General features: G+C 36.8%; 1 protein-coding gene across 2 annotated transcripts in view; it reads left to right on the top strand.

Annotated features, from left to right (window-relative positions):
* The window catches only part of ZNF148 (zinc finger protein 148), a 36,692-nt gene that overhangs the window by 1,442 nt on the left and 13,376 nt on the right, over positions 1-21,874 (top strand). Inside the window, exons 2-3 of one of the 2 annotated variants that reach the window (XM_055811368.1) lie at positions 19,302-19,647; positions 20,861-20,986. In XM_055811368.1, the coding sequence (XP_055667343.1) occupies positions 19,318-19,647; positions 20,861-20,986 (456 nt within the window). In that variant the 5' untranslated portion in view covers positions 19,302-19,317. The remainder of the gene's footprint in view (positions 1-19,301; positions 19,648-20,860; positions 20,987-21,874) is intronic. The other variant, XM_055811369.1, reaches the window with a different exon arrangement.

Genomic DNA, 21,874 nt, shown 5'->3' with positions numbered 1-21,874 from the left:
ATTTTGGAGTGCCAGTATCAGATTTCCTCCCTGTAAGTGGTACAGCTTTAACAGTTGTTCTCCCAGAGTTTGGTGAAGCATGCTTTGTGAAGGAAAGATGTGGAAAAATGCATGAACCACTGTCAGTTTTAGCAGGTATCTTAGGCTGTACTCAAAATCAGACTAGATAAACCAATGGTAGGATCTAGACTTAAAATCTATCCTGCTATGTAAAAAGTTTGCATACCTTTGGGCAGTGTTAGTTTTTCAGTGTTCCAGTGTTTGGGATTCGTGCATGTGTCCAGTGACAGCTGTCATCTGCAGAAGCTTTGGCTGTGCTGGGAAGCTCTAGAGCTCATGAGGCCAGCTTTCCTGTGGATCTCATGGGATCTGCAGTCTCCTGGTACAGGGGTACAGACAGATCCACAGAAGAGGCAAGAAAACCCTGCTTTTGTTGCAGTAATTAAGGAAAACTCAACAAAATTAATTTTTCAGTTGCACAATCTCCTGAAAACTGTTGTCATGGCCTTCCTTGATGAATACTCAGATGCATGTATGTGTATTCAGTTTCCAAAAGTATTTTCTTTGTAGTTGGTTCTGAATGTCTGTATGCCCCTCTTCTCCAAATATACATGTGGTTAGTCACTGAGCTCATATAACTGAATAAAGCTAAAAAAGATGAGGGTGACCTCTTGCATTTACGCTGTCATGTGCACATGTACTTTTTCGGTCTTCACTCCTCAGGCTGAGGCCTGGGAGAACAGATGTATATGTAATCTCTGTTTCTGTTATTGTCCTTCTTGTCCATACGTGTTTAATTTTTATTGTAATGCAAGCATTCTATTTATGGAAAATCCATACTATATAATCGATTATGAAATCATATCACAAGTAGGTAAGTAGCTACTTGAAGAATCACAGTGATTAAAAAAATCAGAAGAAAAATTACTCAGAATCTGACAAGTTACATTGCAGGCTAAATTGTTCACCTGAAGGAACACATACTTCTGTAATATTATTATGTACTTCTCAAAGACGGTTTTCCCTCTCAGGTCAATGTATACAATTTTATTTGTACGGGGGTTTAAAGCTCTGTGGAGTGTACATGTGTTAATTGTAAAACCATTGAGGTTGGAAGTTCTTCTAGCTAAGAACTTCGTATACTGTTAATGTTAGAGTTGAACTACGAGAATACTAAGAATGTATTACTCTAGTGAAATACGGTGATGATGCATCTAAGTTTAGCTCACTTACAGATGAGTTCTTTGCATCACAGGTTCAATAATGTAAATTTGTAAATAGTGAAGTTCAGCATTGTTAGTGCATGTTCAGGTTGTTAGTATATGGATTTAGGTAAAACAATTTAAAATGTACTAATGGGGAAGAAGGGTTGGTTGTATTCTAATATTTTGGGGAAAAGCAGAGTGGGATTGTCTTCTGTATCTGCTGCTAGAGATCTATGATGTTTTTAGTGATTAGGATCTTTGTAGAGGCTTCCTCTGGTGAGGACTGCTATGTGCTGTTGTCCCATTGTAAATATTACAAATGGAGGCCTAGATGGAGGAGCCTGACAAGGTGGGCCTTAATCTGTTAAAACCACTTTGTGTTGAGAATGATTTGGGATTGTTTGATTTCATTTTGGCTCTAATATAAAATACATTTTTCAGTGTGAAGTAAAAAAGTTAAATAAGAAATAACAATGTTGGTATAATGTCTTTGATAAATAAACACACTGCTGTTACCCTAAACATGAAACTGAAGTGTCCAACTTTCTTGTCCAAACTTAACAATGTCTTGTATATTAAGTGAATGGGACAAGGAATGAAAAGTAAATGCCATTGGAAATATTTTTTACTTTGAAAACTCCTAAATGGATCTAACAGAGAAATAAATACGTTTCATTTAAAATAATTACTTCTTGTGCCTTTGACTGGCATGTTAATGATAGCTGCCTTTCAAACCAGCATCGATTATGATGAAATAAATTCAAGCCTTCAGCTTGCAATGTGATCTGCATACCTGAGTGTTTAAAGACAAATGAAGTTACACAGAGTCTCCATGGATGTAAGCAGACATGGGTGTCTGCTTCTATCAGGTTGCAGGGCTTATGTGAAGGATCACTACTGTGATTAACTTGCACTTTAATTTGTTTGTGTCCTTGACAGAAATACTTTTGGGAAAATAGTGTTTCTTGGAGTACTGAGATTCATCAAATACATTTTTTCTTTTATTTTTTCGCTTCCATGTGGTGGAATCTATGCAGAACTAGTACTGAGTTTATACATTTAACGTACTGTTTTTTAAACAGCTGAGACATAGCTATTGACAGGCCATGTCAGCAGAACACAGCCATTGGCTATAATACATAGCTATATGCCAAACACAAACCTCTATCTAACAAAAGAAAATCCATTCAGGTTTTTGTGAGATTTATTTTCATTTGCACAAATGCTGTTAGTTACTTTACTTCAGTACTTTCCAGTGAAATTAAAAATGCAACTCCATCTGTTTAGCTCATTAGTACTCTGTATACCTATGAAATACACATTTTTTCATCATCTACATAGAACATAATATTTTATACGTCAGCAGTAATGCTGTAAACTACACAAGTGACATAAGTTTAACCTATTTAACTTACAAATCATTGTACAAATTAAAATACAATAACATATGTGAGCATTCCAATATTATATGTGATTAAATGGTCTTCCCCTGACTCCATATAGAGCTATTTTTCATACATCGTTCAGCATATTGGATAAAATATCTGGAAAAATCCATAATACATTCTCACAGAACTTGATTGTAAGCGTGTCCTAAGGGGAAAGTCGGTGACTTTTAGAAAGACTGTGGAAAGCACAACATGCAGAAAGGTTAGAATCTCCTGATAAGTTCTTCCATACTGTCAGAATTTTATTTTGGGTGATATTATAGAGACTTAATACTGCTTTTGCTCAGAAATAATTTTTAGTGTACTTTTATGATATTATCAGTGTGTTAATGTATTCAGGGCTATGATATCAAGAGGTATCAGTGCAAATCCTATAATGTAGTTAATGTATTACTAATTTGTATTAGTTCATGATTTCATTGCACTTTGGAAAACAGCAAGACATACATAGCTCATTAATGGGGTATGTATATTGGCCTGATCCTGCAATTGATATACTCTGCTGGCATATTAGTATTACAGTATCTGCATCATGTCACAGTTGTGCAGAAAACCTTAAGACGGTACTGTCTAATTCTTCTCTTACGACTAGGATGACATTTTTATAGGCACAGAATTAAACAGTCTGATGATAGAACGAAATCTGTGTGGGAAGAAGTTCCAGCCTGCAAACAGCAGTAGGGTATAATTTATGAACAGCTTATCAAATATAAACTGTCAAGATCTCTTGCACTGGGAAAAAAAAGCCACCAAAACCCAAACCAAAAATCAAGGTGCTTGTACAATGTCTGTAAAACAAAGTAATTTCTTGATATAACATTTGATATTACTAATGTGTAAAGCTGCTGTGATACCTGTGTGAGCTCAGATACGAGGCTGGTAAGCCTTCTGCGCTAAAGGTGTTTCAAATGGCAGCTACATCTGTAAGGTAAAAAGATGCTCATTCATAAAAATTTTGTCAGGTATTTAAACATTTTTGTAATAATTTCCCATAATGTCTCTATTAGCTTTTAATACACAGGTACCCCAGGATGGATATAAAAGACATAACTAGAAAGGTTTACAATGTCAGTAACATCATGACCAGGTCATGTTACCTTAGTGCAAGAGGTGAAGTGGGAAATCTTGCTGCTGGGCAGATTTAACATATAGTCGGATGTTCGCTAGCAGTGTTTTAAAAGAGAGGAAACAGTCCTTTTTTATACTCTCTGAATTTTAACCACTATGTGATTGCCCTTAAAATTTGTATGATTTCTTTTTTTCTGTTGTTGGGATTAGATTTGAAACAAGAAAATAGTGATATGCTGTTAAAAAGTATGCGTGCGTATGTATGTATATGTAGAACACTTGTAGCATGTATTAATGATGATGTCTGGCCTAAATCTCCAGTCATCAACTATGAGAAATGTTCAGCGTAAAGTGACGTTTATTTTGCCAGACAATAAGCAGCATATTATATGAGTTAGCTGCCTGGGATGTAGCTGTGATCTGTAGTTTACTGGGAAGGGGCAAAGCAAGTATGCAACTTATAAATTCACTGGCTTTCTGCAGACTTCCTTTGGTAGTGAAAACTATTTAGTCTTGCTTTCAACAATGCATCTGTAGTATTGCATTGCAAACATTCTTCAGTTTTGTAAAGGGAGGGAAGAGCGAGAAAAATGAGAATTAAAGCCAAGAAATGAGTACATTTCACAGGATCCATGGATGATTTTTTAGTCTGTAAGCATTGTAACAGTCAGTATTTCCAGGTGTAGTGGATGATTTCAGAGTTTCTCAAATAAAAGTACTCTGAAGTAAATTACCATCTCTGTTGCTGATCTCCTGAAGTACGATTCTCCTTTGTATCTGACCACATACACAGTGGTTCCTAACATAGGTCGCTCTTATATGTGAGTCTCTGTCAGACGAAATATATGTGAGATGGATGACAATTGTCAGGCTTTTAAGTTGGGTCATTTGTAGTACTAAGCATTTCTAGATCCGACAGTAACTGTATAATTATATTTAAGAAATCATCTCCTTTGTGTTCTTGAAGTTTATTTTAACACAGTTCTTCATGAAACATTAGTAAACTCAATTAATTCTCTTTTTGCCAATCTTATGTTTCTTACCTTGAATTTTTTTTTTTTTTTTGTCATGACCAGAGTAGGTCAACTGCAGAGGGAGGTGGTCAGTTCTCAGGGTACCAAGATGTGATACAATTATTTTAGACCACAGTCACTTGCAGATTTTCTAGACGTGTCCATGGAATATCGGTTTTCAGCTTATGATTTAGCCTTATAACCATTTTCTGGGGGTAAAATCTAGTGTGAAGGTGCCCTGCATGAATATTGCTTTAACAATATCAAACAAAAATGAATCATTCATATGGGAGAAAGACTGCTGTCATCCCTCAAGGAGGAAAGCTTTATTAGACTGCTGTTCTGAGGAGCTTCCTCTGTCACTGATGAACCTGATGGTTATGTTCTGTGATAAATTTTTGTCTGAGTCAGCAAAAAGATGTGAAAGTTATGTGATTGTGTTCTAGGGATTGGGAAAGCTTGTATTGTTAGGGAGTGTAAGGAAGTAAGGGAAAGCTACTTGGCTTTAATGTTGCTTTTTTCTGGTAGAGGTGATGAGGTTTGCTTCTTAAATGACTTGTAGAAAAGAATTTTTATGTATTTAAAATGTATTTTTTTAATCACCAGTTATACGTGACATGAAATTAGCGATTGGGAGGGGGGATAAAACAGTTTATAGAAAAGAAGCATGCAGAGGATGATCATCCAGTTGTCATAGTATATTGCTTGCATATGTAGAATAGATGGCAGTTTGTAGACAAAACCAGTGGGCTTGTTGTCTTCATCTGTCAGTTAAAAGTAGATCATGCAAACCAGGTGTATTCAGGCTTTTCTGGTGCGTGCTATGAACCTATACTCAGTGTTACATACCTTGTATTGGATCAAATATGTCAGCTTTAAGTGTGTTTGCTGTCACTTTTCAAGGAACAGCAATGTAAAAGGACAGACTGAAAGAAAAGAATCTCTCAATTCTTTGCATGACCTTGCAATTTACTGTCTAGTAAGTCTTTGTGTTGTCCATGACTGACATTCCTTAGAGGTCACAGGACAGGCGTGGGGCTTTCCACAGTTGTGCTGATGGTGAGAGTATGGCTGCGTATCCAGAAAGCAATTACATGTTGCATGCCTGAAATTTGCTGTAACATTGGGCAACTCTTCCTTTCCCATCTTTGGTTGGATGCGCGTTCAGCAAAGCAGTCTCAGCTCTCGTGCTTGCATTTTGAGTGCCTGAAATTGTTGCCCCGTTACCTGTGGGACACATGCATTGAGGGAACCTGGGTGAATGCAGCATCATCAGTGGGTTGAGGTCTTGAGGACTTGAGACTCTTAATGTGGTTGGGTGAGAAAACAGTATCTGGAAAGCATAAACACAGGACATGCCGGGTTTTTGTTTTACTGAATCCTATAAGAATTGGTTTCCTGCTTGTTTAGTAATACAGGCCGTATTGAATGTATTTTACTAAGACTTGGCTTCATCATGAAGTTATTTGACTGTGGGTTGTCAGAAATTTAAGACCTGTTTGAGATGGTAGCTCTTAATTGTTGACCTGTGACTTAATGGCATCAAGAACCTTCAAGATTTTTTTTTCCTAATGATTATAGGAGTTGTTATAAAGGTGAATCATATCTTTTGATCAATCTGAATTTCTGTTTTAGTGTATTCTAGCACTTAATTACTGAAAATCAGCTGCAGGGTACCAGAGTCATTAAGGTAGAATCCAATTTCCACAATCTTTTTATTCATGAGGGCACAATCCTGAGAAGTCTGAGTTTTATTTTTTGGATTATTTTCTGTGTTAGTTAATGGGCCAGGATATCTGTGTTGTTATTGCTCTTATGAAATGGCTTCTAGACATCTCATGTTTTGGCTTGTCTTGATCTGAAAATTGGCTTAAGTGCTTTAAAATTGTTTGAGAAATGTAAAACTGTAATGAAGAGTGATCACCTTGGGGTATGTGGTAGAAGTCAGCGGGATTCCTTGCTCATACCGTTCTTGGAGTATCAAGGTGAAGAGTCATCTGGGAATTCTTGTTGGGTTTGTGGATAGTCTTTTGAAAAGGATATGCTGCAGAAGCACAATGCATGTAGTAGTTACTTGATTTGACTTTTCCTTCAGTGAGGATCAGCCAGATTAAAAGAGGCTGACTTACAATTCTGGAATTTTATGTAAGTGGGTTAGGAATAGTTCTCAGTTGATTTAATCTGACCACAAATGTTGGTTATCAGTAGGGCGGTGGTGGATTTGTTGCAACAACATGGAAAAAAAATCCTAACTGTACAGAAGTGTACTCTTCAAAAACTTTTTTTGTTGTCTTAGCATGGTCTGTGTAACATGCTTCTGTTCCAAGAGGGAGTTTTGAGAAGGTGACCTAGTTGCTCACTTCCATGAATTTAGAGTTTATTTCTACTCCTTCCCCCTCTGGCTGATTTCACACTGTCTTTAAATACTAACATGTGTCTGTTTATGTGCTGACTCTTCTGCTTATTTTTGATGAAGATGCTTGACTACTTTGAAGAACAGTGGTATGTTTTTTTGTTGTGGTTTTTTGTTGTTTGTTTGTTTTGTTCACTGTTGGTCAGTGGGCTCCCTAACTGGAGCATCACGAGATCCTCTGCTCCTTGTTTTTCATCATGCATTAAAGGAGACAAAGGGCTACCACCAGAACATACTGTCCAAGATGCTGCTTCTAACGATACCTAAATCATTGTCACTTCACTGTTCTTACATTCTTATACAGCTGCCATCACTGAAGGGTCCAAACACCTTATGGAAATGTGTGGTGCTTTAGGATTAATAACTGTCACCTGTGATTATTTTCTTTCCTGAGGCGATTATTATATGGGCTTATTTTTAACATGAGCTGTTATGTGTGTGTTCTATTGTGTTGTGTTCATGTTAGCAAAAGTGAAGTAGATATTTATGTGTTTGAAGCAGTTTATTTTCTGTTTCATGTTTAGTTTCCCATTTTTTAATTACTAGGCATATTAGTCTTGTGGAATAGATCTCTGAAAGGCCTTCATATTTTTTTGAGGTAGGGCAGACCTATGGCATTTGAGGAGTGAAGTAGTCAACAGAGCTCAACCAAGTCTTTGAGCTTTAGGAAGGGCTCTTTCAGATCTTCTGGCCTAGACCACTCACTGGTGGCTTAGAAAGATGGCCACTAAAGGTAACACCGTGGTGTTTGAAAAACAATATAAAAAGCATAGGATTTGCTTGGTCTGTCTGCAGTGAATCTTTTACTAAAGAGGTATTCATTCTATCATGTTTCAGACTAATTGGATTTTTTGAGGTTACTGTTCAATGTGTAGTTAAAGGGTGTGTTTGAAACACAGCTGAAAAGATATACATACCCACTAAAAATGAAGTTATGCTGCGGTATGACACTGACTCCTCAGCAGGTTTAAATGAGAACATGTTCCTTGACAGTATCACCATGTGAAAAGTTAGTCTACAGAGAGCCAAGGATATTTTGCAGAAGATGTTTCTGGATCTTACACAGAAGGTAATCTTACCCTGAATAAGCTTACCATAACGAAGTTAGGAAAAAATGTGTACTTGGTGCATGGCGATGTCTTAAAACTGAAATTGCAAGTTAGGAGAATGGTTCCTGTTTTATAAATGCTTACATTGCCCTCACAACCTGAGAGCCCGTGTTGAAATAATGCTTTCAAGTACTGAAGTAAGATCTAGAAATACTGTCTGTGCTCTGTGATCTGTTTTGTATCATTATTCATGTCCTTCTCACCTATGGTTTAGATTAGTGTTGGTATTTTCCTAAAAGTTTTTCTTATGCTGTCATGTATGTAAATGAGGGATGTCTTCCAGAATCTCAGAGGCTGCTTTTGCTGCTAACTTAAAGGTTTTTTGATCAAAACCTTCTTGATTATACTTTTGTTAGCTTATTGTCCAATGTTAACTTAGTCTACGTGGATATATTAAGTAATTGGCTTGAATTTTTCTGTCATTACTATTTATCTTTAATGTGTGTAGATTGTCTTTTAGAAAACAATGAGGCTGAAGTAAAGATATTACAGGCAAGAAAGGCATGCTTTTGAAAGAACTGTTTTAGGTATAAGTCAAGCATGCAAACATTAAATTTGTAGCAATGAGCTTTACCTATGTCACCTTAATTTTACCATCCTCACTATATTACTAATATATTGTACTTTAATATTATATTATAGTCTTTTGTGATACATGAATACAGTATTTCCCCCACGGAAGCCCCTACCTTTTTGAGTGTACAGGATAAATGCTGCTCATTGAATAAGCATCTGCTCTGTAATTTGCTTTCTTCTTGTTGCATAACCTGTATTCTCTTATTGTGCTCATCTTAATCCTGCTCTGAAGGCAGAATGAATATATTTAATTCTGAAATTTCTGTAATGGTTATCACTAGGCTTGTGAGGCCCTCATAGATAGTTCCTACTGCTCTCTTCACGCCTAAATCCTAGGTGGGTCATTGCCCCTGTTTTGGAGACAAAGAAGTGGAAATATGGGGAATGTTTTGCTAAGGTAACAGATTTGCCCAACAGCAGCGGCAGAGCTGAGAAAAGAAGCAAAATCTCTTACAGTTCTGTTACAACATCATGGGGGTAACCAGAGTTTCTCTCTTCAGTCTTACTGTCATGCTTACCTTTTCTTGGTCACAGTCCTGCATCTGTCTGCCTCTGTTCCTCTAGTGATTCTCCATCAAAGTGGCTACTCAGCTGGAAACTTACTGGCTGGTTGTGCTTTTGCATCAGTGATTAGGTGCCAGGAGAGGCCATACTCCTCTCTCCCACCTTCTCACAGTAGTTACCTAAGTAACTGATGTGGGCATACCTTTCCGTTTTACTTTTGCTGCTGCCTCCCTGGAAAGGAGCACAGCTCCTCCTTGGGAGCTGTGTGTGCTGGTGACAGGAACAAGAGAACTGGAAAGTGATTAGTTCACCCTTGTGACCTATATTTAACATTGCTTATTATTACAAGTATGTCACTATGCCTCAGGGAAAGGAAATGGTTGTTTCTTATTTTATGGCTGGAGAACTGATGCCTGGGAATAAGATGAAAATTTCTGTTTGGTGTGCATGCCTGTTGAGCTCTTCAGGAGCTTTTTTTTCTTTTTCTTTTTTAAAATATACAGCATTGCATTCATATTTGTATTTTCAAAGTATTGCTGTCATTGATTTAATTGCAGCCTTGAATACTCAGCATTTAGGGTAAATCTGACCCAAATGTGTCAGGTTAAGCACCCAGAAGATGAGGAAAGTATAATTATATTATTTATTATAATATAATTAAATGCATTAAATAAAAATCAATAAAATCAATAATATAATTACTGATCAACTGTTCTTAAAAAAAGTTTGGTAGAAATGGCTTATGTAGACTTGGGTAAGATCTCTGGCAGGACCAAAGATAGGATCCTATTTTGCAAGATGGCATTCAACTTTTTAAATGGTTGTGACTTTATTTTCCTGTTTGCTGTGTCTCATTTACATGTTTCAGCCCTTGCAATAAATAGAACAAGGGTATTACAAACCATCTTACTAGTTTCACTTTGTTCTATGGAGCATTCCATCCAGTGTGCTGAAGGAAACGATGCTTTATAGAAAAAGATACGCATATACATACACACACACACAGAGACATGTATGATCTTTTTATTAAAATGAAATAAAATCACAGTGCCAATAGGCTAGAGAGGCAAATTATGATGCACAAAGGTACTTTACTTGTGGTAGTCCCTGAAACTTCTGTATGTTTGTGTGTAACTCCTTGTATTCTTCCAGGGGTTTTAGTGTGTATGTATAATGTAAGGATTTTTAAAAAGCGATCTGGAAAGAAACACCAGAAATTCTGTTTTATATATACATATATATATATATACACACTCACACACCCCTTTGCCATTTGGGCCCGTAGGGTAACTGATAGAAACATCAGGTTGTCATCTTCTGTAAAGCAACGCTAGCATAGTGCTAGTGATTAGAAGAGATGCTTCACAGATACTTTCAGATAATAGAGGAGTGGTAAGACCCGAGGAATTTAAAGGCATGTAAAAAAAAAAAATCACAGTTTTTAAAAAAGCAACATGTTTTTCTTTTCCTTGTATTTTCAAGGTGAAATTATATGAGATGGGCTGAGACAGTTAGGCAGTGAATGCTGAACAGGGAAGGGCCCACTCCTGCGCCCTGTTTTGAGCTGCCTCTGACACACTGTCTTCCTGGTAAAAATCCAGACATAGAATTAAACTGGCAGAAAATTAGTAACTAGGGAAAAACTCCCAATTTTACCAGGCTGGTGGAGTGTATAAACCAGTATGTCTTGACATGAGCCATCAGAGTAGGCACAAAAGATAGGGTAGACTCTCACATTTAGGGGAGGGAGCAGGATTGCCCCTTTCAATGACAGTTAGCTGTTAGATTGGCTCAGCTTTGTCTGCTGACTGTTATCAAAATCAAATGAAAGAACATTTGATAACGTTATCTGAAATATTTTTACAAAGATTCAGTTTGAGGCATATATGTGATATATGAAGTTTCAAAAAATAATTTAACCAGTTGGACTGAAGTTGTAAACTTCTAGAAGTACTTAGAAGATGCTGGGTAGCCTTATTTATGTGTAGTGCTTTCTTTCCTGCATATAAATTTCACTGGATGTCTCCAGAGTGAGCAATTTTGAGTGCCTGAGTGTTATATGTAAGCGCAGAAATTGTGTATTGTTCTTTTTTGAGATTATAGTGGTAGAAATTCCTATATAAATTCTCAAAATTAACTATTTTCTAGTAATTTATAAATTAGTGCCATAAAATCAACGGGGTTTTTTTCCAGATAAAAAGTAACATTGCCTGTGATTTTTGGAGTATTTAAAGTATGCTCGCTACACTTGTGGCATCCCTGTGGATTTTGACATGTAACTGTGGCTTTGTTAATAGAGTACTGAAAGCTTTCTGATATACATATTTGATACTAGATTATGGTTATGCTAGTGATGATCTAATACTGATTTTTAGCATAAGCAAGGTGGCAAAAATTTTCACGCACATATAATTTTATGCATAACTAGATTTTCTGTGAGTAATCCTGTTGATTCTAATAGGACTATTCACAGCTCAGTATGAGTGTAAATCTTTGTGGGATCAGGCCCTATGCTGGTGTGCGTTCAGCAACATGGAACATTTAGAAATAACTGTGTAACAAGTCTTAAGAGTGTTTGTATCATATGTTACATTTTAGAATGTGCTGGTTTTATGACCTGTGAACTTTTTCATAATGATTGAGGTTTGATTTCTTTTTGCAAGTCAACACATTTTAATTCATTCTTACAAACACTTGTGTGTTAATTTCAAAATCCTTCTTTTAGCTCTGTCTTATTTTTCTGAGTAGGGAGAAGAGATAATTTAATTTAATTTTCTTTATTTAGAACCAGTAAGTAAGGTATTTTTCACTTTTCGGGCTTCTGCAGTTTCTTAAAAATTGAACTTTTGATACAGTGAAAGCTAGCTGTGTTTCCTTTTATATTGGACTATATCTATATTTTAATAGTGCAAATAAATATATTTTCTGACGTGAAAATACTCAACATGTTTCATGGTCTGATAGGGTTTTTAAGTGGTCATTATGAACCTGTCAAGTTCTATTTTTTCTGTCTTTTGGAGAGGATTGCATTGACTGCAGTTTTATTCATGGTAGTGCTTAAGTAGTAGTTTTAAATATGATTTAAAGTCATGTTGCTGTCTTTTTCTTTATTAGCATTAAGAATTGCAGAATTATTTGTGACTTTTATACTCCCTTTTAGGAAGAAAGTATTTGAGACTGTCGATCCTAAGTTTTTCCCTTGATCTAAATTTGGCATAGTTGTTAGGTATGTCTGTGTGGCAACTGTAACTTGTTTGTTTGTGTGCACACACTGTATTTGTGGAGCAGTTTCACTATATGCTTTAACCTAATCGAACCTGATCTGAATTTAATAAAGGATTTATTTTAACCTTCACTTTCTGAAAGAAGAATGTGAACCTATCTTGGCATGGTAGCTATCAGTTGTAGTTGATTTTATAGAGACTTGTCTACTTAGAAAGGTTCTACTAGTTGTGCCAGTAAAACTACTCTGATTATATAGTGATTGGCTTTTTTAAATTTAGAATAAACCTTTCCAAAGTGAATTACATTAAACAGGGAAGGGAGAAAAATCAATTCTGTGCTAGAATAAGAATGTTTGCTTAGGGAGTTTTGTAGATTTATATACACTGTATTCATTTAAGGTTACAGTTTAGCACAAATCATTGTAGTATGACCATAGAGATGAGTCCTAAGAAGAAAGATATGCTTAGGGATTTCCATAGATTGCCTTTTTAAAAGTTTATTGTATGTACATTTTGCACTAGTAGCCTTGATACAGTTTGCACTTTGTTATTTGCACTCTGCATGCACTTGTTCTTCCAGCGGCTGCTGTGGAAGCAAGGATGTGGTAGGGATGTGTGCAGGTACATATCCTATAGCTTTGGGTTCATTAGGAAGTTTGCCTTGTCTTACCTCAAATGAAAACACACTTCCCAAAATGTGGAACTAAAATAATGTCGCTGGGCTACTTGTAGCATAAGGTTACCCTGAAACCATTTAATACCTTGAACTGAGCTCAGTCTCAGCTTTTGTGATGCGAGTCTTACAGGTAGATGTTTTCATCAGAACAGTATCAAGTTGCCAAAGGCACGTTAGAATTGCCGTTGTGCATCCTTGTTGTTGAATCTTAGACAATACGGTCAAAGGGAGTTTATGGCTCTATATGGAAGTAGTATTTCTATCTCAAGTCTTTTGTTACAATCCTTCAGAAGGAACTCAGGTTTAAGCCAGAAAAATGACATTTTAACGAACTTCCTTTTCCCATTTCCTTCAACCTTCTTTAATTCTATTTTCCCTTGGAAAACCAGGAAGAAGTTAGTGTAGGAAAGAAGTAGAGTGGATATGGATATAGAAAGTAGCAAATCCTGCTTTTTAATGGTTAAAAAAAGTAGAAATCTTAAAACAACAAGATATCATTTTGCGTGGTATAATTTACAAATAGGAAGAGTGCATCTTTAAAAAACAGCAAAACCGCTTAATTCTGTTCTACCAATGAATATTAAAATTCAGGTGATTTTCATATTTTCTCTATCTGTTATTAATCCTTAAGCATATTTTCTTTTTTCATGTCTTTAAAACTTTTAAATCCTAACTACAGAAACTCAACCAAGTACTGCACTTACTGATTTCATTTTTAAGGTGAACCCAATTAGTATCTCTGGTTACTTGATCATTAAATAATGCTTTACTACTTGCTTAAGAAAAGAAGGGAGAAGGCAGAAAAACCTTTACCCCTACCATCAGTTGAAATGGAGAAAAAGAGCTGGACCATGTGTTGTGCTCTGGTGGCTAACAAGTTCCGCCATTTCACTTCAGGGTCTCTCTTCAGTTTTACTTCATAGCAGCCACCATCCCAGCAAACTCCTAAAAATATATTAATGTTTTCTTTTGATTGTATTTTAATTTTTTATTCTGAATTGGAAAAGCTGTTATGCTTTCCATTTAGTTTGTTTCTGTTTAAATGGCTATTTCTTGAATTAGGAATATTGTCTTAGCTCTCCAACTTTTTGCACAAGTAATCTTTGGAAAAACTGATGTCAGGGTTACTGAAATGAATAGTTCTGAAGTACTGCCGTAGGGTTTGGTGTAGCAGCAGTTTTTGAAATGAAACAACATGGTTCACTGGCTGTGGATGTTCTGCAGGCAGCTGTGGAGCACTGTGTGAAAAGAGAAGGTGCTGGGACGATCCTGTGAGACCTTTTCTGTGCAGTCCCTCTCTTTCCCCCTCTCCTCCCCCCAAAAGTGTGTGTACCCAGGATGTTCTGCCTGTAGATGTCTTTTGTGAAATCTTGGTAGGAGAACCTCTACCAAGCAAAATGAATACTTTAAAGGTTTTGTTGACAGCTCTTTTTATGTCAGTTTATAGAGAAACTGTATATTCAAAGAAAAATCGTATGGTTATTTGGTGAAGCTTGATAGAAGTTCTGAAATTCCATGGAAAACATCTCTGCAATGAGGATAACAATGTCTTATGCCAAGAAACATGCTTGTGTATATTAATATGTGGTTTTTATTATTATAGCTTCCCCCTCAAGACAATCTCAAAATAAGTCGATCTTTATTTCACAGATGCATCTTGCACTTAAAATATTTTTTTAATCTTTGCAGGCTTGGTAAAGTGAGCTTGTTTGAATGCTTTTAACTTACATTTTCTTTATCACACTGTCACTCTTCCAAGAACGCTTCTCCTTGTCTTCAAATTATAGGATTCCTTTTATGTGAGCCAAAAGGTGTCAGTTGACAAATTACATGTGTTTTACTGAATTGATTGCAATTGGGATACTTCTTGTTTGGATTAATAGTTTGTTTTTGTTTGTGGTTCTTCATCTTAAAATAGTACCTGTGTGTCATATAACTTACATTGTGTTTCATCACTTAGAATATGCAGCCTAATACTGTGAGTTTTCATTATTTTTCTCTAAAAGCTAGATGTTTGAAAGCCTGATTTAACAAGCAGTATATTCACTGTACCAGCTTCTGATATGACTCAAGATCATGACTGGAAAACACCCTAAGTGCTTTTGTTTGCATGACTGCTAAGCCTGCTAGTTAGGGTAAGAAAGAAAAAGTTTCCATATCTCTGACATCTGAGAGAGCTAACAAGACCAATAAATAACCAGTACAGTGCTAGCCTGTCTTCTGGGCCCGTGCTGTTACCTTGCCAGCTCTCCCAAGATTCTGTATGTCACAAGTCTTCCTGCCTCTGTTGGTGGGAGCAGCAGGCTCTTCTGCACTGTTAAGCACTCAGTCCCTCTCTCTGCATTTGCCTGCCTACCTTCTTGCTATGAGATAGCTTTAAATACAGGATTTCCACAATTCATACCTAATTTCAGAATGATATGGTAGTATCTTCCATGTGGAACAACCTTCTGTGCTGTTTTCATCAGTGGCTTGAGCAGACAGATTAGGGCCACCGTGTTCTCACACTTGATACTGTCTGTTCTCCCTTGAATGTGTTTCAGCATCTTGAGATCTTGTATTCTAGTACCTGTCCACATCATTTCTCTAAAGAATCTGCAATAAGCTTATGCTGTCATATTTCTGTAGTGAGAAACAAAAGCATAGTGAATGACAATGTGTGAGATGTACCCTGAGTATGGATTAACTTGGGATAAAGGTTGAAATTAACATATCTGCTTGTTTTCCTTGGAGTCTGTCTTTCAAGCTACATATTTAAAATGCCCCGCCAACCTAAGAAACCAGTCTTAATCTTAGATCTTTTGCGCCATCTCTTATCACATAATGGCACCATGTGAGACAGATTCTTAAGAACTTCAGTTCCTTCTCACATTTCTTACTTGGCACAGGATATTCCACTTAGATAAGATGATAAATTCATCCTCATTTTCTTCTTTTAGGACGTTGTTGCAAGATCTCTCTGGGGGATCTGCATTGATGGAAAAAATAACAACCTTAGCACTGTGCCAGGTTGTTTGTTTGTTTGTTTGTGTTATTGCTGAGAAACTATCAGTATGGTTTCCCAGTTACCTCCAAAAAATACTTCATAGATTATATAATGTCTGCAGGTGGCTGTGTGGCGTACTGGACGTGCGTTTTCTCTTCAAGGCATGGAATCTCATTTTTTTTTATTATAAAATGGATTAACTTGGGAATAAACTTGTCACCTAGCACTACCTGAGCTTACTCAAGGCATTAAGGAATTGTTGTTCATATTTGAAGACAGATGCTGTGAAAATTAGGAGTAAGATTTAAACCTTTATGTTAGAATTGCAGAAGAATGAGAAAGGGCAAACTGCAAGCATAGATGTTCTGAACAGTAATTTTTCCTGTGTTCTGCTCCTGTCACAGGCTTTTTTGGTCCCTAGAATGGGCTTCTTACGTAGGAAGGAAGAATATTAAAAATTTTGATGACGTTGTCATATATAAGCAGATTTAGCTTGGTGACTGTCCTCCTGACTTCCAGCAGAGGAAGGCTTACTAAAAAAAAAATACCTAATTGACTGAAAAGCTTCTTTCTTTGGCATGCCTCTTAAATATTTGAAACTCAGAAGTCAGACCATCCTGTCAGCCTTTATAAGATGTATTCAGAAATTTAGAACCTCTCATGATAGAGAATAGGGACGAATATTCTTTCACTCCCGAGTTGCTAAAATGAGGTGTTAATGGGCTTTTTTTTTTTTTTTTTTATTTGTTGAGGTGTGTGGTGGGTTGGTTTGTTTCTTTGTTTGTTTTTAAGAAATTGAGTGAATTTTACTTCCAGAAGGTTAATGAATAGTAGTATTTGAAACAAAGTATAATGTAGGAGGTCTTTTTCAGCTGCTTCTGCTAGTGGCTTGCATTCTGACCAAGTAGTCTAGGTTATCACCTGAAGAAAGACTGCTGTTTATTTTGTAAACTCAGTGTAGTTTGCTGTAAACAAATCTTCACAAATGTTTAAGGTACACTGAGAATTTTCAGCTTTTCCTGGTGGAGAAAATCATTTGGAAAGTGAGCAAATGGATCAAACGGAAAACTGAAATGTAAGCATTTCATGTATATTTCTTTGATCCAGTCTTCTTGCGTGTTGACAGACTGTTGAACTGGCAGGGGGTTGTAGTGCTGCAGTTCTGCAGGGTGATGGCCCTGCCAATTCTAGGCAGAGAGACTTGATTTCTTTGGTTAGGAGTTGTCATTGAGAGCTGCAGGGAAAGCAGCATAGCCTCTGACTTAAAACTTGAGTGGAGATGGATCCTTTCACCATGCTGCATTCGTAGGGGGACGGAATTTGAAGCTGGTGACTAGCAAAATACCAACATCCCATCTATATCATAATTCTGATGCATCAAAATCAAAGATGCTGATGTTATCGTAATGCCCCCCAAGATACCTTTGTTGTGCTTTGACTAAGCCTGCAGTGTATTGTCTGACTGCTGCTGCTCCCACCCCTGTGTCTGCTGTAGCCTTTGTATAGCCTTTGCCCTCCAGCTGCAGGAAGGAAGGGGTTGAAGGAAGGATGTCGCTGTGTGTCTGAAGGAGTAGACCAGAGCACTGTGGAATGGGTAGGAGGTATGCGCTGGGGGAATAGGGTGAAGGAGGCTGACTGCTGTGACTGGATGACACCAAGGGGAAGAGTTGTCTTAGGGCTGTCTTGCATGTATAGTAATAAGTAGAGTAAGATACTGCCACTTCCAGCTTCACAAAAGCCTGCTACCCTATGTTAAAAACCAATAATGTTATGACACTTTTTGAAATATTATTTTATATCTGTCTGTGTACCATCAGTCATGAATAGCAATACCATTACATTGACTTGAATTCATATTTCCTGATTAATGCTCTGGCTTAGTGGATGTGAAAGTGAATATGTTTTTACAACCAGATTTGACCACTCTATAGCCTTTATTTGGCATATACCTTTAGCCAGAAAGTTGCATTTTCGTAGAATCATAGAATAGATTGGGCTAGCAAGGACCTTTAAGGGCCATCTAGTCCACCCCCCCCTGCAATGAGCAGGGACACCTTCAACTGCATCAGGTTGCTCAGAGCCCCATCCAACCTGACCTTGAATGTTCCCAGGGATGGGGCATCTACCACCTCTCTGAGCAACCCATGCCAGTGTTTCACCACCCTCACTGTAAAACATTTCTTCCTTACAACTAGTTTGAATCTACCCTCTTCTAGTTTAAAGCCATTACCACTTGTCTTTTTACAGCAGGCCCTACTGAAAAGTTTGTCCCCATCTTTTTTATAAGCTCCCTTTAAGTATTGAAAGGCCACAATAAGGTCTCCCTGGAGCCTTCTCTTCTCCAGACTGATCAATCCCAACTGTCTCAGCCTTTCCTGACAGTGGAGGTGTTCCATCCTTCTGACAATTTTTGTAGCCCCCCTCTGCACCTGCTCCAACAGATCCGTGTCTTTCCTGTGCGGAGGACTCTGGAGATGGGCATGGTGCTCCAGCTGGGGTCTCACCAGAATGGAGTAGAGGGGCAAAATCGCCCCCCTTAGCCTGCTGGCCATGCATCTTTTGATGCAGCTCAGTTTTCTCTCACTTGTGGATATTAAGATGTTCCAGCAGCTACAGTATGCCTTGGGGTAGCAGCAGTGAAAGGGCACTTAAAGGACAAGGAATTATGAGGAACAGGACCAATATGAAAGAGGCGTTTGTAAAAGATGGTCAAAATGGAAAAAAGGAACAGAGTGCAAAGGGCGCACAGAAAAAAAACCAACCACATTTTCGAAGGAATGAGAAGGAGGAATTAGCTATCATTTAATGACAAGAATTTTGCCAGTGATCAGAAGGCACTTGGATTTGAAACTTTTTCTTTGAAAGTGTTCAATTGTGTACACATGCATGTAAATGAAAGGATAATCTTTTCATGTTGAAGCAAGATATCCAACGTTTTGCTTTTATTTGGATATCAGTTTTAGGTGTGTATGTGTGTATGTTGACCTACTGATTGAATTCTTATAAAATGTTTTTAAGTAAAAAAATTTTAAGCAAGAGCACCAATTGTAGATGTTTACTATTAAAACTTTTTTTGTAGGTTATTGCACTTAAGAATGAACATTGAAGACAAGCTGGGAGGATTATTTCTTAAATGTGGTGGCATAGACCAAATGCAGTCATCCAGGGCTATGGTAGGGTTGGGTGCAGTATCTGACCAGTCTGGAGTATCGGGAGAACGGCAAGAGGCGGTGCTTCAAGATCGGACTATGGCGCACCAAGAAATTCTTGCAACAGATGAAGTGTTACAGGAAAGTGAACTTCGACAGCAAGAGATGATTTCACATGATGAACTTATGGTCCATGAGGAGACGGTAAAAAATGATGATGACATGGATACGCAAGATAGACTTCCTCAAGGGCTGCCGTATGCTGTTAATGTCCCTGTAAGCAATTTCTTTGTGAAATATTGGAGAAATTAGTAGGAAGCTTGATCTGGTAGTCTAATCCTACTCTGGCAAGAATATATTAATTGCTTGTTTGGATTTTGATTATCAAAATATTTATGAATGGATGCTATTTATGAAAATGTCATTTGCCTCTGGCTGTGGATAGATTTTGCCAATTAAGTATAGTCTTTAAGTATCTGTTTTATAAATATTTTATAAGTAGGCTGTTACCATAGAATTAATGTGTTAAAATGTGCTCATTTAAATATATTTAATGTTCAAGGGTAACTACAAAGCAGAATAAATAGTGTTATGAAAAGGTGCATACTGTTTATGCTGTTCGTAGTACTGTTTAGTTTCTTTTGCTACAAGAAGCATCTTGTACATTTTCAAAGTATGTGGACGCTTAGCAATTGCATTCACACTGCAGGTTGGACTGTGACACTTCATACATGACCATAAATATGCCCCTCCTCGATATCTAATAGAAGTTGTACCTCAGCTTTCCCAGAGAGAATATAGATGACTTCCTTTTGAAAACAGAGAGTATGTCTGTAATGCAGCACATCATCACTGTTACCCTTCAAACATAAAGGATAATTACCAGGACTTAATAAGTAGATAGCCTTATACACGAAGAATAGTCTTCAGAAAGGTAGCACTGTTAAAACACTACTCTTGCTAGCTGTAGATCAGGTGGTTCAGGTGACAGAAAAAATTTGATAGCATCATGCTTTTTATTAAAGTTTACATTAGATCAAGATTTTTTTTTCCAAAAACTTCATTAGTACTGTTCTTTTTTTCTTAAAAAATACTTCTGTCTTAAATATATAATAAACTATTCCGTTAAATCTTGCATTGACAACAATATGGACTAAAGTAAAATAGGTATGAACAACTGAATGTTTTTACAGATGGAAGTGATTTTAATATAAGAACTGATCTCAAAATCACCACAGGTCAGGAGGAAAAAAGACCTTGGGAGATGAATGAAAGGATACATCAAAATGTCACTGTAGAAATTAACTATGCCCTTTCTATTTGAGATACTTATTATTCCTTTCACTTAAATTTCTGAAAGAATGAAGCCACAAGATAATTCCCTTAGAAAAAGGTTTTCTGTTTCAGCAGTTTGTCATCTTCTAAAATTGAAAAATTGCTTTTCTGTAGTGAGAACCTTACCTGAAACTGGCACTTGGTATCTTAACAGATCAGTGTAAAGCAAGAAATTACCTTTACTGATGCATCTGAACAACAGAAACGAGACAAAAAACAAATACGAGAGCCAGTAGATTTGCAGAAAAAGAAGAAAAGAAAACAGCGTTCACCAGCAAAAGTAAGACATTGATTTGGCAAAACCAAGATTAAAAGAACCTGAAGATTTGGTTGACTATGACTAATTTCATTAGCATTTGAAGTAGTTAGGCTGGAAATTGTTTGTTTGCTCAGTAAAGATGCAGTTCTGAAGTTCACCAGAGACCCAAAACAAAACCTGATATAACAGTGTTTTTCTTTGAACTCTTTTTAGCAACATGAACCCTTGATATATTTTAACATCTGTCTTTCCAGGCAGTTCTCTCTCCAAATATTTTTTTTTAAATTATGAGTCAGTAGCTTTGTAGACAATTTATAAATCATTACTCTGTATCTATCTAATAATAGCTGTGCTTTTCTGTGAGCCTGATAATTTCGTATGCTTCATGCATAGTAGTGAAAAGTTTTTAAAAAGAAATCTAAAATGGTAGTTTTGAAAATTCTAAAAAGTTTACTAATATATATAAAATAATTTACTGGTAGGGAATATTCCTGTGATCACAATCATCTTCATATATGTATTTCTTTATATCAAAAGATTCTTACCATAGCTGCTGGTTTGTTACTTCAAAATTTGTTTTGTAGATCCATTCATGAAGAGTATGTATCCCTGTATGTCTGAAAACAATTTTCTTCTATTGAGACACACTTCAGATAAAACCAGAATCATTTCACCTCATGAGGCAGCAGTGTTATATCTTCTAGTAATTCCCCAAATCAGTATTAATCTTCAGACTTAAAATAGAACATATACAGGCTGCTCTGATAGGCAAAAATCAGTTACATATTATCCCATAGCAGCATTAAAATAAACTTACTCTGAAATCAACCCCCAGCCTATGGGTTGATTTAATTGAAGGAAAAACTCACCCTAACACCAAGAAAAACTCCAAAACCTCCTTTTTGTTGG

Source organism: Falco peregrinus, chromosome 8 (assembly GCF_023634155.1).
Source record: "Falco peregrinus isolate bFalPer1 chromosome 8, bFalPer1.pri, whole genome shotgun sequence".
Taxonomy (NCBI): domain Eukaryota; kingdom Metazoa; phylum Chordata; class Aves; order Falconiformes; family Falconidae; genus Falco; species Falco peregrinus.
The sequence above is the reverse complement of the archived record's forward strand: the minus strand, read 5'-3'. Positions and strand labels throughout refer to the sequence as shown.